The sequence below is a fragment of the Armigeres subalbatus genome, chromosome 3 (genome assembly GCF_024139115.2).
Source record: "Armigeres subalbatus isolate Guangzhou_Male chromosome 3, GZ_Asu_2, whole genome shotgun sequence".
In the NCBI taxonomy this organism is placed as follows: domain Eukaryota; kingdom Metazoa; phylum Arthropoda; class Insecta; order Diptera; family Culicidae; genus Armigeres; species Armigeres subalbatus.
The window spans coordinates 211,600,317-211,618,773 of NC_085141.1; the positions used below are offsets into that span (position 1 = coordinate 211,600,317).

Genomic DNA, 18,457 nt, shown 5'->3' on the forward strand with positions numbered 1-18,457 from the left:
TCGCTTACCTTAAGTACTTATCCAACAGCTCATCAATTATATTTTAAACGAAAAGTATTCCAAACGCTGCAGAAACCATTATTGTTACCTAAAATGATACCTCCAATTATTGGTGCAGTGCTCCATTAGTTGCGGTATTTTTTAATTTGTGTTCCTATAGTTACGAATCCCATTGTTTTCTTATGGGACTCGCAACTATTGGAACACTACCGCAACTATTGGCGCAAAGCCGAGAAAAAGATATTGTAATTTGTTCATACTTTACCGATTTGGAGGGATCTTCTTATCTGTTTTCTTTTATTTCGAGTAATGACAGGTCAACAAATTGATAGACAATATGGGTTGCTGCGTTAAGTACGTAGATTTTGTTAAAATAACACTACCGCAACTATAGGAACACCCACGACTATCGGGTCTTTTGCCCTATTCGACTTGCAGATGTCGGCAATTGTCGAGGTCGCACGTGAGTCACACGACTTCCTATGTTCATTTAGCGAAATGCATAAGCTTTCGTTATTTTTGTTGGTCGTCGCCAGCACGTTTTTTACATCATTGAGCAGGTGCTCAATGCTTTCAAACAGCAATGACACTGGATAAAAGTTCTTCAGGTCGGCAATAATACGATGGTTCGCGTCCGCCTGGGTACGAATAGCCTTTATAAACTCTTTCTTATGCGTGCGTCGGCCTCTTTCCGTAGAATTTCCTGACAGTCCGCACATAAAGGAGCCACAAACGCAGTGATGAGTTCCTCCCGATGTCGTTGAACTCCGATACATGCTGCATGGAATCGCTTATTGCAGTACTCGCATTTCCACAAATAACAATCATCGTTTATGTTGCAAGATTTAACACCACACGGCATGATGGAAGATTGTAGAAGGAAACTAATTTCACACAGTTGGTTCGATAACTCGCGCGCGACGAAGACTTATGTAGGTATTAAAAAAAGTAAACTTAAACAAAAGTTACTGGCGAAGCACGAGAAACGCACAATGCGGTTGCGTCGTTGAGGTAAAAATATGTATAGGCGAACGGTTCGGCACTTCATCTCGTAGCTCCCATTTCCATCCCATCAAAAACAAAGCATTGAAAAGGCATTTGATTTGTTATTTTATGATTTTTTTTTGTGATTTTCAGCAATGGGCACGTATGTTAGCATAAAGAAGCAACGAGATTTGTGCTGTATTTCTTTGTTTTGCGATGAGATGAATATATGTTCAGTGAGATGGAAAATGGAACAGTTTACCTACAACAAAACAAACTATCGACAAATCAAGATCAAAACTATTAATATGGAAAACATGCACACAATACCATGCGCACAGACACAATATCTCAATTCGTCAAGCGACAAACTGAATTGATTGGTTAAGTAAATCTGACTCTGATTTTTCTTTTAAAAATCTTGTTTTTACAGTACAATAAGTATATTAATAAGCATTTTCAGGGTTGTTCAAATCACCCTTCCCGCATAATAAAATTTTGTTCTAAATCGATGGACAGTTGTTTGAACTCCCAAAAAATCGTTTATATATATGTTTATTTTTATATGGAGCGCCCAATGTTTCATCAAGATGTTTCCACTGTATGATGTTTATGGATTTCTCGAAGCTGAATGAATGAAAACATTTCACATTTCCTGTACCTTTACCCGCTTTCGCCATGTACTCAACTATACAAGAAACTTTTCCACACATTTTATTCCCCAAATTTGTAACTTTTATTTAATTGGAGCACAAACGCTTGTAATGAAGCGATTTCCAGTGTGCCTGCCGACAATGAACTTTCTCGGTTTTTATTGGCCTTCGACAATTCTCATTTTCTGCTTTTTAGGCTGCCGCAGTCTGCGAGAGGGGACGAAAACTCAACAACGAAGCATTTCCATCCCCCTCCGATGAAGCGGAAACCAAGCAATGAAGTTCACAGCAGTATTTTGGGTATTGCTTGATTAGGTTCCTCTTGCGTTTTTGAGGTTAATTTAATTGTACCCTCAATGTGGACCAAAGGGAGTGGTATTTTCCTTTCAACAGAATCTTTAAAACAAGGAGCTACCACTTTTTATCAGGTTTGTTCTATAGAGTTTGCCAAAAGAAAACATATCAAGCGATTGAATTTTGTGTGAAATTGACTCACCAAAGTAGAATGGATAGCATTTTCACCACCTTCTTCAATCTTTGTTGATTTACGTCACCCTACACCGCCGGCTAGGAAAAACATTTCCTCAACTTTGGTCAACAGTTCGATTATCTCGGTGCGCTGGAGGCAGGGAATGCCGTATAGAAAATTGTCGATGCGAAGCAAATCAATTGGAGAAAAAGAAGTCGAAGCCCGGAGACGGATGCAACCTTGCTCTTTTGGTTTTGCAGTTCAGGTTCAGCTCCAGGATACGCTTGGCTGGCCAAACGGGATAGTGATGCAATTGGAGAAAAGTTTTTGCATCTCTCTGCTGGCTGCCTGGAAACTTCAATCATCGCAAATTGTAGCTTTCCGATTCAATTGGAACCAAACTGAAAAGGTATTTGGTGCCAATGCTGTCGTCGGCAATCAATTGGTGGTTGCCCTGTTGGATCTAAACAGTTGGGTGCTGTTGGGGATGATTTCGATGCGAAATGCAATATTGAAACTGGACGTTTTTTCTATGAAACCAAAGAAATCATTGCATTCAGTCTGTTACGCAATGTTGTGCCTATGTCAGGTTTTTGTCGTTCGTTTGAACGGTTTTGATTATTGCTATGTTACGAAAGGACGGTCATTGCGCAGACTATACATTGCAAGAGATACATATCTTTAATTGACGATGGCGGATATGGCCACATATAACGAAATAATATATACTAAGTTTAAAAGGTGTTGAAGAACGAAAATGACGAAGGGCAAAGGCTGAAATGTTTTGATGCCCTAAAGAACGAAGTCATTCCAAAGAAGAATGAGCATTATTATTTCCATCAGCACAGCATTATCACTAGTTCAGCTGTCTTTCTATATTAAAAAGCGAAAACTATTCAATCAATAACCTGATTAACATATTTGTCCTGGCGCTCACCGCCTTCCCCAGTTCAACTGCAGTACTACTCGATATCTGGAGGTCACTGTCGTGGAATGGACAGAGCGCAAACGTCCAGCGGCCCATCATCACCTTCAACAACACCGGAATTTTCATTCCGACAAACTTCTTCCCGGCAACCGGCAAGGGAAAGGGATGCCTCTTTTATGTAAAATGATGGTAATTGAAGCTTCTACAGTCACCATTTGGTTGTATTTTGTATTTTGATGAGATTCTTCTCAAATTGCATACAATATTGGTCCGGAAAAGAATCGATTTTTCCCAATAATCCAATAAATAAACCAAAACCAGAAATCAACAAATTCAAAAAAATATTAAGAATCAACCATGCGAATAAATGTTTGCAGCGTCTCCCTCCCAAGAGCCCTTATGATTTTGCTGGAACTTGTCAAGTGATTACGATTTGTACTTTGAAGAAAACTTGTCTCGGTCCATCCTTCTCTTGTGTAAAAATGGTGGTTGTGTTGAACCTATTTATCGTTAATAATGCGTTTTTCACTAACAGCGTTTCCCTCTGACCCCCGCTGCTACCAAGCGATAATGATTTGCACTTTGTAGAACATTTATCTCTGCCTAAATTTGTTTTCTATAAAAATAGTGGTCCTAAAAAGGAACGATTTATTTTACAAACAGCAACACACCCAAAAACTGAATCTTGAGAATAAATTTCAAATCAAAATATCAAACTCTTTCCTTGCATAAACTGCTGGTCCTGACCGACGGCCACTTAATGATTTACCGATTTTCTTTCTCCTGAGTGCTGCTGCCGGCGACTGCATTCGAAGATTCCTTTTCGCTGGGACCACAACTGCCGAGCGTCATCTTGTGACAGCTGTTGTGCGGCCCTCGCGTCCACTCTTCGTGATTGAATTGAGGATTATAGCGCAGCCCGTAAGTTGTACAATTTTGACTGCATCAAGACTGCATTCCCGAGTAGCACACATGTGGTGAAAAGGTTTTTCAATTCGGTTGCATTTGAGTTGCAGCAACCAGATCGATCCGAATTGTGCTGTTAGGGTTTGAGAGGTAAATCATTTGACAAATCACAAACTGATTTCCAAATTGAATCCTGCCTGCCGCTATGATACGTTATCCGTCCAGAATTTTAGTTTTTCCAGACATTAGAAAAGAGGAAGTTTATGATCAAGTCAAATTACCATTGGAATACTGTATGTTTCGTTTTATGTGTTCGATGACTGGAATTTTGTCAAAGACACCATATTTAAAAATCGTTTATTAGAAGTTAAATTTTGCAACGTCATCTGTGGCAAAAATTGGAACTACGTCTTTTGGTCATTCGATGCACCATATTTGTGTAAAACTTATTCCCGAAGACACTGATCCAAAAAAAATCAAAACTTTGGAATGGTAAGAAAAAAGTTCACGATTTTCGCCAAACGCACCGCTGTGCGGTGGTTTGAAAGAACTATTGTACTTTACGTGAAATTTAACTTTGGAGAGAATCGGTAGAAGGTAGATTGGACCACGTCGCATCAAGAAAAAAAAACAACTCCTGCTTATGCGGAACAATATATATAAATTCCTGGAGTGGGCCTTTTGGTAGTTTGGTGGGATTGGTTAACGTGGTTAAATTTCAACTTTGAAGTAGATCAGTTGCCATCATTACTGAAATCCCTCGATGCAGATTCTCGTATTCAGGATGTCTTTAGATAAGTACCTCGTTTTAAATTTTACCAGATTATATAGATCCAAGAGAAAAATAAAATTCAAATCAATTTTCAAAATTCTTTTATTGTTCTTTAACCCATCTCATGTAGTTTATGGTGGTTTGGTTTCTAGGGGTGTTCAGTTTTTCCTTGGAATGCCGTAAGTCAGGACGCTGCCAATCGAAAAATAGTAAAATTCGGTTTACTCAATGAATTTAAGCATAGTTTACTACTATTCCATAAGGAACTTTTGAATAAATGAACTTTTTGAATATCCCTAGATGCCTTTGGAAGGGTCTACTATATTGGAAAAGAAAAAACGCGGTTAAATGACTATATATAAGATATTTCTCAAACGATCTTGAACCGGCTTTTTTCATAAATGTGTTCAAAACTATTCAGGATGAGATAAATTACGTAATACAATCAATATTTTTTGTACAGAAGTTCCAGGCTTTCCAAATCGTTCTGGAGTTCAGGTCAATTGGTCTACCAGGTCAACTACGCACTGTACCACAACAACTTCAACCCGTAAAGCCCACACATGTCCATATAGAGCCTTTGGGTTCAACTTGGAATCATGCCTGAATCGAGTGCTCTAAGTTCTCCAAACTGTTCCGGTGTTCAGATCAATTAGTCTACCAGACCAACTACTTTCTGTACCACACCGCCGTCAACCCATCAAGTACATACATGCCTATAGAGCCAGCCAACCCATCAAGTACATACATGTCAATAGAACCAGGTGTGTAGGGGGGTCCCGTAGCGTAGTAGGCCTTTCAAGCGAATGGTCATGGGTTTCCCAGCCCCTCCACCAAAACCCTCGTCAGTCGCCGGATGCGCAGCCTATGCGGTGGCGTATTGGGGTGCATGCCTCACCTGATGACTGATGACGACTGACCACTTGTTCTTCTCGGAGGCATTCCTTCAACGTTACCCGGATAAATGGCAACCGGACAATGCAACGATCATTGGATACACGACATGGACAAAACGAACACAATGGACTCACGACGAAATGGACTAGCAACGACAACAACACTGATTAATAGAAAAATCTAAAAATGGATTCTGTGTGGATTCTGGCTGCAGAATACCACAGTAGATCTCGGCACAGTAGCGGTTAAGTAACATAGAGTGCCTATCAAATAAATAAAGGAATAAAAAAAAAGAACCAGGCGTTCTAAATTTTTCTAACTGTTCCGGAGTTCAGATCAATCGGTTTCCCAGGTCTACTACGCTCTATACCCCAGAGACGTCAACCCATCAAGTTCTTTGTGTATAATTTCCAAATCAAACATTCGCTGTTCAGGTGTTCTTAGTTATACAAACTGTTCCGGAGTTCAAATCAGTTGGACCCCCAGATCAAACAGGTTATGTACCACATGTAGTTGACCTGGTAGACCAATTGATGTGCGATGCGGAATAGTTTAGAGGACTGGACACCTGGTAGAGGCATAATTGAACTGCAAGGTATACACAAATGCTCTTTGGACACGTGTGGGCTTGATGGGTTTACGGCGGTGTGGTATAAAATGTTGTTGGCCTGGTAGACTAATTTGTGCGAACTCCGGAACAGTTCAAAGAACTTAGAACACCTGGATAGGGAATGTTTGAAAAGTTATTCACAAAGGCACTATGGACATGTGTGGGCTTGATAGGCTGACATCGGTATGGTACAGAGCGTGATTGCCCTGACAGACTAATCGATCTGAACTCCAAACACCTGGGATAGGCATGATTGAACTGCAAGTTAAATACAAAGGCTCTATGAACGGGCTTGGTCTTAATGAGTTGACGTCGTTGACGTACAGAACGATGTTGACCTGGTAGTCTAATTTATCCACATTCCGGAACTTTTTGAAGAACTTAGTAGACTTGGTTGAGGCATGATTGAACTGCAAGTTACACACGATCTATTGACATGTGTGGGCTTGATGGGTTGATTCGGAATCGAAAATGTCACAAGATCAAATGCGATCGCCATGGTCCGTTTTTGAACCTTAAATAGTTTGCCTGCATAAAATGAGAGAATTTGCCTAAAATTCATACAAACTCTCTATCACTACTTCTGAGTTTCTATTATTCGAAAACGGTTTAGATTTCGTAGTCACAAACAAAAATTATACGAGTTTTATGCGGACTACTCTGTGTTTCGCCTTTGGCATATTGAAGTCCTTATCTAGAGCTTCTTTCCCAGAAGCATGTTCCATTCTTCTTTGCATCTCCTGTTTCTTTCTATTTTTCACTTTTTTCCATCAGGTAAATGTTAAAAAATAGTAAAAAAGGCACCTTCATTCGATGTTCTGATACCTTTATCAGTTATTGCACTAAACTTCCTATTAGCTTTTAAGGAAAAAGCATCTCTAATTTTATTTCATTTTTTTCCTACCAATACGCAAACTGCACAGGTGAAAAAGGGCATCAGTTCAATTCGTGTCAACCTAACGGATGCAATTTGGAAAATGACTAACGACAAACCGGTACTGCATCAGCACAACTGGACCGAAGCCGCCATCGTTCATTTGCAGGTAATGAAAAACCTTCTTGCTTCTCCACAATCGGAAACCTTTCAGTGTCATGCCTGTTATCGATGTCTGCTTTAATTAGTTTCCTATTTGTGTTGGTTGTCGAATGGTGCTTCGGATATTAATTATTATTGCCACAACGTCGATTTAAACGGGAACTGTTTGCTCTTTCGCTTTATTCTAGTCTTTCGAGAAGGAGATTCTGACTGCGATGAAAAAGGATGGCTGGGATGGAATAGAAGACGTCGATCAAATCCAATGGACATTTTTCGGAGCTTTGTTCTATTCTATAATTGTCATCACAACAATCGGTAAGTTTAGAAAACAATGTCATTTCTATTTTATTTTAACCATTTCAACAATATATCACAAATTCAGCAGCAGTATATCACTCAAATCGACTTCTTTTCAACTTTCTTTGTGGCTTGTTTTGCTTGATCAAACTGTGGACCGAAAGGACCTCCAAAAGGTCCTCCTCCTATTGGTCCTCCTCCTACTGGTCCGAACCCACCAGGTCCACCTGCTGGCCCTTGAGCAAACTGACCAGGCCCGAATTGCCCCGGACCGAGCTGTCCCGGGCCAAACTGTGCCGGACCAAACTGGCCACCTTGGCTGCCATAATATCCTCCTCCAGGAAATTGACCCTGACCTTGAGGATAGTAACCTTGACCTGGCCTTCCGAAATTTCCCTGATTTCCGAATCCACCGTAAGGCCCATAAGGAGTGGCTCCGGGATAACCTCCGGTGAAACCTTTGTAGGGTCGTCCTATTATTCCGGTAGGCCCTTCAGGCCCAACCAAAATTCCATTACCTCCTCCATACCCTCCACCGTATCCCCCACCGTATGCTCCACCATGACCTCCTCCATATGCTCCGCCATATCCTCCGCCTAAACCGCCCTGTGGAGGAAAACCACCTACACCACCACCCCCACCTCCAAAGTAGGGATTTCCGCCTCCGTAGCCCGGATTTATTCCATACGGGTTGGGCGAAAACTGTCCATTACCCGGGCCGCCGAACCGCTGATTGATCCTGTCAGATAGAGAATACCACCTGCATTACAGCAGAGAAAAGAAAGAGATTGCTATCTAAAGGCGAACAAGCTCACCCGAAATCGTTCTGCTGGTTTGGACCGTTCACTTCTCCGGAAAATTCATCACTGAGTGGTTTCCCGAACGTTGGTCGTCGTGTTGTGGTTTCTTTCACTTCGTAGCGGCCTTGTCTGTGGAAATTAATTGCGACGAGTTAAACAGAGATTTATTAAATGATAATTATAATCACAGTAGGAAATTAGTGCTTGGGCAATGGTTTTGGAGGTCTGACAGCGGCATCCATAATTCAGCATTATGTTTCGAGTTTGCTCTCATACGCGAGTGCGTCATTACACATGTTTAGTATTTCGAATTATAAATACTCAAAGAGGAGGGGCTGGTGACAAGTTGCGCTCTTTTATTATAATTAAGAATCAATTCTTTTAATTGGATTTTGTTGAATGTATTTGGATGGGAAAGACACACTTTTACGCTGCTTGTATCTGCAGTAAATGGGCGTGGAGGTTTTTTTTACATTCGGATCATATAAGATAACGAAAATCGTACAATTACTTCCCATGGAATTGAATTAGCGCATAACTAATAAATTTCAAGCCTTCCCAGGAGTTCTAAAAAATAAAATAAGTTTTTATAATATGTATGTACAAACAAGTTATTCAAATACTGACATAAACCAGTGTAGTTAATGTTTCGTTCATTAAAACAAAATAATTTCTAACTAGGAAGGTTTCCTCGTCAAATGGAACAATATGAATATCTGACATCTTTATGCATCATACATAACAAATAGAAGGACGTATACTACACAGAGTGGCTCAAACTAGTATGGAGAAAACTTATTTCTAATTTTTTGATGCAACGCTTTCCTATTCCGTTCTATTTGGTGCCCTGATGCTCCCTTGGACCGATTTCAACCAAAAGAGAATGGGCGGTTTTGAGCCATAGATGTACACAGATGACCCATACCTTAGTTGAAAGATTTCGAAAAAACAAGAAACAGTGTCTATGGGGTCAAAGTTGTCCATGCTGGGAGAAAAAGGTTATGCAGCGAGTAAAATGTGGTTATTTGAAGCTTTTGTATGTTTTTTCTCCAGTTCCCTCACATAAACCTAGATGGCTTTAAACGGTCCGGTGTTGGTGACCTGCCTCTAGCAGAGTTATGAGGGAATTCCATGGAAAACGTTAGACTATAGAATGGAGAAACGTACATGTTGCATAGGGCATCGCCATTTTCTGAAGAGCAGGGGTGAAGGTTGTGAATATAATTCATGCTGTTTCAACTAGCAATGGTGTCATACTCGTTTTAACTCTGTGCATCATCTGTCTACATGATTTCAACACTTTTCAACCAATTCGAATTGAAGCAAACTGGTTTTTTTAAGCGGCACTATAGAAATGCGTCCAGCCCATCATATATTTCCAACTTTTGTCTTATATTGAATACACAATCGAGTATTTTTTTAAATCTTTATTTTAATGATTTTTTGTCTAATATAATAAGTTCATCACTTACATGATCGAGTAGCCACAACAAGTTCGTATCTCATTCTCCACCTTTGCACGCCGTTCTAATACTGTCGTTTAGACCTGGGGGCTGCGGATAGAGTCAAAATTATTGTCAAAAAATCTCCACCGCAAGCTGTCAACAAGTATCAATCGCATCGAGAGAGTTTGTGAGCATTTTGAACAACGCAGGGAGAGTACACGTGTAAATCCGCTTTTACTAATTAAAATTCATTTCTAACAAAACTCATTTGTAGCATTTTAAATTTCTCGAGGAATTCTATAAAAGTTAACAGCATGGAACAATTTTACAATCGTCACAATAGTTTGTGCAATGCAGTAAATCGGCGAATTCTTTGCAATTCATTCAAAAAAGATAAACATAATAATAATTTTTTTTTTTTGGAAAAGATGTTTAATTTTGATACACATAGTTAAGTTTGCCATCTTAGGGTGTTTTTAAGAGATATTGCGAAAAAAGATTCGGCTGCCGGTGGGACTTGAACCCACACTATTCCATTTAGTACACGGACGTATTACCAATTATACAACAGCTGCCCTTGCGAGAAGTTGTTCCATAACCATCTAATAACGATGGGATATCAGTCAATTCCCCGTATCTATCGAATCTGCTTTGGCAACATTTCACACCCTGTTCTCTCTACCCAACTATGTGTATCAGAATTGAACAACAGTCGGTTGCGTTTGAATCACAAACATGTGCTTCTATTTGTCGTATTGAGGCGGGTTTGCTTCTGCAACGACAATAGAGGCTCGCTTGCCACCGAGCGTCCGACCAGCAGCGGTGTGTGATACTGCAGGGTATCATCGTTTCTCTTTTTCTTGATTGATGACTTGTGAGGGAAGTCAGATTTTTTCTTTTTTTTGGAAAAGATGTTTAATTTTGATACACATAGTTAAGTTTGCCATCTTAGGGTGTTTTTAAGAGATATTGCGAAAAAAGATTCGGCTGCTGGTGGGACTTGAACCCACACTATTCCATTTAGTACACGGACTAAATGACTTCCCTCACAAGTCATCAATCAAGAAAAAGAGAAACGATGATACCCTGCAGTATCACACACCGCTGCTGGTCGGACGCTCGGTGGCAAGCGAGCCTCTATTGTCGTTGCAGAAGCAAACCCGCCTCAATACGACAAATAGAAGCACATGTTTGTGATTCAAACGCAACCGACTGTTTTTCAATTCTGATACACATAGTTGGGTAAAGAGAACAGGGTGTGAAATGTTGCCAAAGCAGATTCGATAGATACGGGGAATTGACTGATATCCCATCCTTATTAGCTGGTTATGGAACAACTTCTCGCAAGGGCAGCTGTTGTATAATTGGTAATACGTCCGTGTACTAAATGGAATAGTGTGGGTTCAAGTCCCAGCGGCAGCCGAATCTTTTTTCGCAATATCTCTTAAAAACACCCTAAGATGGCAAACTTAACTATGTGTATCAAAATTAAACATCTTTTCCAAAAAAAAGAAAAAATCTGACTTCCCTCACAAGTCATCAATCAAGAAAAACATAATAATAATTCAATGTAAGAAAACCATAGCGTGAACATGGAACACTGAGACGAAATTCGCGGGTTTCAACGAGAATATCTTGAAAATTAGAATCGATCGAGTCCGCAACTCCCAGGTTTAAACCATCCTTTTGTTGTGGGTAAGTATTGCTATGCCATCGGAAAACTCTGCTCTACTAAAATGGTTGAACTCGAATGGATGAAAAGAGGTGCACAGGTACAGGAGTTACTGCGTCACAGAGAGGGAACAAACGGAAGCTCTTGACAAGGATATGAGCATGAGCATGAGCATGATTGACCGCCCACGGTTGCTCCTCCGTTATTGCCAGGTCAGCTGTAATTACACAGAGAACCAACAGATGATGTTTGGGACTAACATCAACCTCAATGTGTAAAATATGGTGACCCAAAATTAAGCAATACCAGCGCCGGCCGTGTCCGAATGCAGGTCAATTAGGAAATAGGTAGGATAATGTTGACGTGAAACTCGCTTTGATGGGAGCCGACGAGTCATCTGCACTTCCACGAGAAATCACTGAGATGTTGGATATATGGGAAAGGGAGTGTAGCAGGGCTCGATTTGGTAAACGGTATGCCGAGGTTACACAAAAACACTATCAAACGCACACTAATTAATTCACTTATCGATCGCACAAAGCAGAATAAAATGTTTCGATGATCGCGCGATTATTGACCCGCACAAAGTAGAAATTAAATTTCTATGATCGCACGATCGTTCTGCATGCTAGAGGTTATAAGATCACACGCGCACTAAAATCACACATTTATAATACACGTTGGTGAAGAAAGTGTTTACTTCAAACAATTTTTCAACACTTTTTAGAGCTACACTGGTGCATTATAGTTACAACATGCGATTTACGTTTTATGAAAAACTAACAAAATCTCCATGACGATTTTTATGCTGTTATTTCTACACAACACCGTTGTTCTTCTTTTTCTCTCTCTTATGTCCAACACTTTTATTGGAGTAAGAAAACGCGTGCTTTGGATGAGATCAGTTAAAAAAATGAACGCCAACTCATAATTTAGTCAATTTCTACACGTAGTAAATACGTAAACAAATCGCGACAAGCGTTAGATTCCTCAATATATTATCGCACTATAAGCAATTTTTATGATTCATAACACAAGCACTCCCTAACACACGTCTTGTTATTGCCAAAAGCAAGGATGTTATCGATCATTTAGTAATTTGCGTTCGATCATTTAGTAGTTTGGCAATAACTCATTCCAGAGTCCTTATTTCAAAATGTATTGTATTGTGGACTTTTAGTGCGAAGTTTCTACAACTCTTCTTAACAGGTCGATGTTCGAATTCCACTATTAAAGGAGTTACGGTGCTAGTTGCTATACTCATACTAAATGATGACAAAATATGCAATCATTTAGTCTAAGTTACTGCTACTAGCGATATAGCTCCGTTATAAGTAAAATTCAAACAACAAACTGTTAGGCAGAGTTGTAGATAAATCTTTGCACTAGAAGTCCACCATACAACACATTTTGAAATTTATCCTCTGGAATGAGTTATTGATAATCTACTAAATGATCGAAGGCAGATTACTAAATGATCGATAACATCCTTGGCCAAAAGTCGATAACGAAACACTGAAGAAGTTTTCAAGTAGAAAACGAAATACATATCTGTTGATACGAAGTGATTATAGTGGAAGTAAATGGAATAGTGAAGTTTTTTCACTCTGTACTGATAGTTATTTTTATACTCTAACCATTAGCAACTCTATTCATTTCAAAATTTCAGCATCATTGGATAAAAATGTTATAACTTATTATTAAACTGCCTTCTGTAGATTCTCACATTTAAAAAGCGCTTAAGGCGTAATATTTTGTTCAAAAAGATTTTTTCACTTTGCTAAAATCAGAAAGAAAACTACATACCACGCTCTTCAATTATTTTGTAGACCTTGGTAAATTTGTTTTGCCGAGATCTCGGTAACGATTACCAATGACTCGGTAAAGTTTACCGAAATATAGGTAAAATTTTTACCGAAATTCGTCGAAACTATTACCAATATCTCGGCTGTTGGATTCTCGGTAATCGGTAAAATTAGAATTATAAGTGTGCATGTTTACTTCAAAAGAAGAAGCACTTCCTAATTATACATCATTGTAATTTTTATCTTAAAGACATTTGCTCTTCTATTATTTTTCAAGTCATTTTCAGCCCCAATAGTTGAGGGCCTTTTGATTTTCTCCCGTTCAAAAACAATTTCTTCTGTATTTTGGCCAATCAAGTGCGTCTCTGAGACATTTTTGCTTACTGGCTCAACGTTATCGATGCCGTGGAAGGATCTCATATTTTCCTTGATAAAAAACATAAATTATCATTTCCAAGTTTTAAAATTTTCACCCTCATATAATACATATAGTATTCTCATAATTATGATACGGAGAAACTGTGTTAACGCCCATGACTCACGCCGCGCCTAGAAAACGAGAAGGAATTCTATGAGGCGGGCGATCCATGCAAGACTTAAAAATGCGCAGTAAATTTAAAATTAAAAACGGTTTGAAAGTTAAAATGAGAGGTTGGTTAAGTGCAACGTAGTAAATTTTACTTCGATTTTTAGTGGCACGACCTTGGTCACGACATATAATTCAAGACAAAATTTTCAAAACGACTTATCTGCTTTTGTAAACAAAGATTCTAACGACGATTTGACGAATTTGATAGCTCTCCCACGCAAACTAACACTATCAATAGGTAGATAAAGGCTTCCGCTACCTGTTGATGGTGTTGGTTTGCATGGGAGAGCTATCAGATTTGTCAAATCGTCGTTTGAATCTTTGTTTACGAAAGCTTTGTCGTTTTGAAAATTTTGTCTTGAATTGATGTATTATTGAAAATTACACCATCTGCGAAAAAAAATCCAGCGTGCAAAATATGTAAGTGGAAAACTTAAAATGCAACGTACTTACGAATTATGGAACGAGCTTACCGAGTTGGTTGTATATTAAGGAACTCCACTGGACAATTCCTTATACGTACACCTTTTCTTTTCTATCACTTCACAAACACATGGGATGCTGGAACACCAAAAAATGACAGAGCGAAAAAAATACACATCCGGTTATAGCCATGGCACACTACTCTCCCTTCGGAACAAACGGAAGCCCTTGACAAGGATATGCTATCGAAAGCAGTTTGATTTGAGTGCAATCTGTTGAAACTTAGTCCGGGCGAGTTGTTTTGCAGTATTAACTCGGGCCTGTGATGTAACTATGGCGAGAAAGGTACAGCCACGACATGCTTGCCGTTTAATCTATTGCTGGAATAGAAGGACCGCTGAACTCCGTCGCAGCTTTTATCGAGCAGGAAGTAGGATACAGAGAACCTACAACGATATTTGAAGAGAAGATCGTAAACATATGTTTCGTGGATGGCATAAGCTGCTCTCACAAATCAAGCTCAACAAGGCTACTTGAATGCAAGAGCAAACTTATTGGAGATGCATATAAGGTCACTATGGCAATGGTTGGTAGCCCAAAGAAACCGCCAGAGTGGTGCCCAAAAGAGCTAAGGACAGTAACATGGAACGTGAAACCTCGGAACATCTGCTTTGCAGTTGTTATGCATTGTACAAATGTAGATCCAAATTTCTAAATAGTGGCTTTATGCAACCAGGTGAAATTTGGAACGCAAATCCTGGAAAGGTAGTGAGTTTTATTAACTCAATTTTGCCGGACTGGAAACAGACGCGTCTTAGGTTGTTTACTTGAGAAATGGTGATCAACCTACAAGATGCGTAGTTAATAGCAAATACCACAAAAGTTCAACTCAATGGACGCAGTGGTCCAACGCCCAAACAAAAAAAAGGACAGTAATCGAAGGACTGTTTCCGCACCAACACACAACACCACTGTGGAAGAAAACCGTATTACTACAAACAGGAACTTATCATTAGTTTTAGCTTGATTGTTGTCTGGCATTCTTGCAACATGCCCTGCCCATTGTACCCTTCCTGTCAGTAGTAGGCCCGACTTCCACAAATGATGTGCCTTCGTAATTCACGACTAACAATCAGGTGTTAGCAAGGATTTAAAGTAGACGAACTCATCGACTACCTCAAAAGTACCCCCGTCTATCGTATACATTATAACACTGCATCCTAGGCAGAACCTGTCGCGTTCGTTTCTGCTCACTAGCATGTACTTTGTCTTTGATGCATTCACCACCAGTCCAACTTTCATGGCTTCCCGTTTCAGGCGGGTGTACAGTTCTGCCTACTTTGCAAATGTTCGGCCGACAATGTCCATGTCATCCGCGAAACAAATAAATTGACTGGATCTGTTGAAAATCGTACCCTGGCTGTTACACCCGGCTCTCCGCATGACACCTTCTAGCGCAATGTTGAACAACAGGCCCGAAAGCCCATCACCTTGTCTTAGTCCCCGGCGAGATTTGAACGAACTGGAGTGTTCACCTGAAATCTTCACACCTTCCAGCGTTGCTTTGATAAGTCTGGTAAGCTTCCCAGGGAAGCTGTTCGCGTCCATAATTTTCCATAGCTCTACGTGATCTATACTGTCGTATGTCGACTTGAGATCGACATCGATGGTGCGTTCGGTCCTGGTATTCACGGCATTTTTGAAGAATTTGCCGTACAGTAAAGGTCTGGCCCGTTGTCGAGCGACCTTCAACGAGGCCGGCTTATTAACTTCCCATGAACTCATTCACTATTGGTGACAGGCAACGGAAGATGATCGGGGATATCACTTTGTAGGCGGCATTAAGGATGGCGATCGCTCAAATATTCTCACATTCCAGCTTGTCGCTTTTCTTATAGATGGGGCATATTACCTTCCTTCCACTCTTCCGGTAGCTGTTCAGTTTCCTAGATTCTGATCATCAATTTGTGCAAGCAAGTGTTCCCTGAAGGTAGGGGCTAGTTAGCTTTCCATCATCCGCTGAATTCGTCGTAATCATCTCCTGCACTGCCTAGACTATCATTGTCTGTGCTCTCAGTGTCATTTAAGTATTCCTCGTAGTGATGCTTCCACCTTTCGATCACCACACGTACGTCCTTCAAGATGCTCCCATCCTTACCTTTACACATCTCAGCTCGCGACACGAAATCTTTACGGGGTGGGTTGAGCTTCTGATAGAACTTGCGCCAGGCGGTGTTTCTTCTCCTGGAAAAGGTGGGTCTGCTGTATCCGTTTCCGTCTATAGCATTCCTCGATCTGCAGGCCCCTTGCTGCAGCGAAACCGCTTTAGGTGTACCTATACGAAAGGCTTTGTTGGAAGTAGTTTCTGCGAATGGCCATATTCTTGGAGGTCGATTAGTGGTATACCGACTAAAATAGTTGACTTAAAGGTATACGGCAGAAGTAGAAATGGTATGGAATCCAAATATGGAGGAAGATACAATGTAGGAGTTAGGAGAACTAATTACCCGAAGGCAAACAGCCTAAATGGGGCTCTCCTTAGCCGTGCGGAAAGATGCGCGGTTACAAAGCAAGACCATGGTGGCTGGGCAAGCTGAGGGTGGCTGGGTTCGATTCTCGGTGCGGTCTAGGCAATTCGGATTGGAAATTGTCTCGACTTCCCTGGGCATAAAAGTATCATCGTTAAGAAGACTATTATTCTTCCATTTACTTCCACTATTAACTTTTTTATGTATCAACAAGCAGATACGTATTTCGTTTCCTACTTGGAAACTTCTTCAGTGTTTGTTATCGACTCCGATATCGAGTCGATAACAAACACTGAAGAAGTTTCCAAGTAGGAAACGAAATACGTATCTGCTTGTTGATACATAAAAAAGTTAATAGTGGAAGTAAATAGAAGAATAATAGTCTTTTAACCTTGTAGCATTTCCCCTAAGACGCTCTAAAATAATTAATCAGTATCATCGTGTTAGCCTCATGATATACGAATGCAAAAATGGTAACTTGGCTTAGAAACCTCGCAGTTAATAACTGTAGAAGTGCTTAATGAACACTAAGCGAGGCGGCTCTGTCCCAGTGTGGGGATTCAATGCCAATAAGAAGAAGAAGAAACAGCCTAAAACTAGAACTAGATCCAGTACTGGATGATATCTAAAATAAGGTTCTAAGAATAGCGATCTAGTCACTATTTCGTACCACGTTGCAAAAGTGTATAGACGAACTTGGCCAGATGAGACGGTTGTAGGACAAAAGGTCGAAGGTCAAAAGGTCTAATGACAAAAGATCGAAGGTTAAAAGGTCGAAGATTAAAAGGTCGAAAAGACAAAAGGTCGAAGGGTCAAAAGATAGATGGGAAAAATGGTCGAAACAAAAAAACTGCGTCATAAGGTCGAAGGACAAAAGGTCGAAATGAAGAAAGACCCTTCTTTTTTCTTCATTCTTTATTATTTTGTCTCCCTTTTAACCTCTATTTTCTTTCTTCTTTCTTTTTTTTCTTCCTTCTTACTTCATATACTTCTTTCTTTCCATTCTTCTTCCTTCTTTCTTACTTCTTTCCTTCCATTCTTCTTCCTTCTTTCTTACTTCTTTCTTCCTTCTTTCTTCCTTCCATATTTCTAACTTCTTTCTTCTCTCTTTCTTCCTTCTTCCTCCCTTCTTTCTTTCCTTTTTCAGATTTTCAGGAAACAATTTTCCTTCCTTCTTTTTTTCTTCACTCTTTTTGGCTTCTTTCTTTCTTCCTTTATACTTCCTTATTTCTCCCTTCTTCGTTTTTTTTCCCCCATCTTTCTGTCGTCCTTCCCTGTTACTTGCTTCTTCTGCCCACCTTATTTTTTTGTTTCCTTGTGTCTTCCTTCCTACTTCTTCCCTTCTTCTACTTTTATTCTAACTTCTTTCTTCTTTCCTTTTTTCTTCTTCCTTTCTTTCACCTTTTTCATTTTCGTTTCTTTTTTCTTTCTACCTGCTTCCTTACTTATTTCTTTCTTCCGTCTTTCTTCATTCTTTCTTCCTCCGTTTTTCCTTCTTACTTCTTTTTTCCTTATTTTTTCCTCTTTTCTGCATTCTTTCTTCATACTTTCTCTCTTATTTCTTTCTTTCTTGCTTATTGTTTCATTTGTTTCTGCTTGTTTTTTTATTTCTTCTTTCTTTTTCCCTTTTTCATTCATTTATT

General features: G+C 39.8%; 2 protein-coding genes across 3 annotated transcripts in view; one reads left to right on the forward strand and one right to left on the reverse strand.

Annotated features, from left to right (window-relative positions):
* LOC134219102 (uncharacterized) overlaps positions 1 to 18,457 on the forward strand; it is a 434,839-nt gene that overhangs the window by 78,402 nt on the left and 337,980 nt on the right. The window contains exons 3-4 of the mRNA XM_062697795.1: positions 7,143 to 7,262; positions 7,444 to 7,570. Of these exons, the coding sequence (XP_062553779.1) occupies positions 7,143 to 7,262; positions 7,444 to 7,570 (247 nt within the window). The remainder of the gene's footprint in view (positions 1 to 7,142; positions 7,263 to 7,443; positions 7,571 to 18,457) is intronic.
* The window catches only part of LOC134219103 (uncharacterized), a 103,184-nt gene continuing 92,298 nt past the window's right edge, over positions 7,572 to 18,457 (reverse strand). For both annotated transcript variants that reach the window (XM_062697799.1, XM_062697796.1), the window contains exons 4-5: positions 8,368 to 8,481; positions 7,572 to 8,291 (exon numbers count right to left, since the gene is read on the reverse strand). In XM_062697799.1, coding sequence (XP_062553783.1) covers positions 7,652 to 8,291; positions 8,368 to 8,481 — 754 coding nt within the window. In that variant the 3' untranslated portion in view covers positions 7,572 to 7,651. The remainder of the gene's footprint in view (positions 8,292 to 8,367; positions 8,482 to 18,457) is intronic.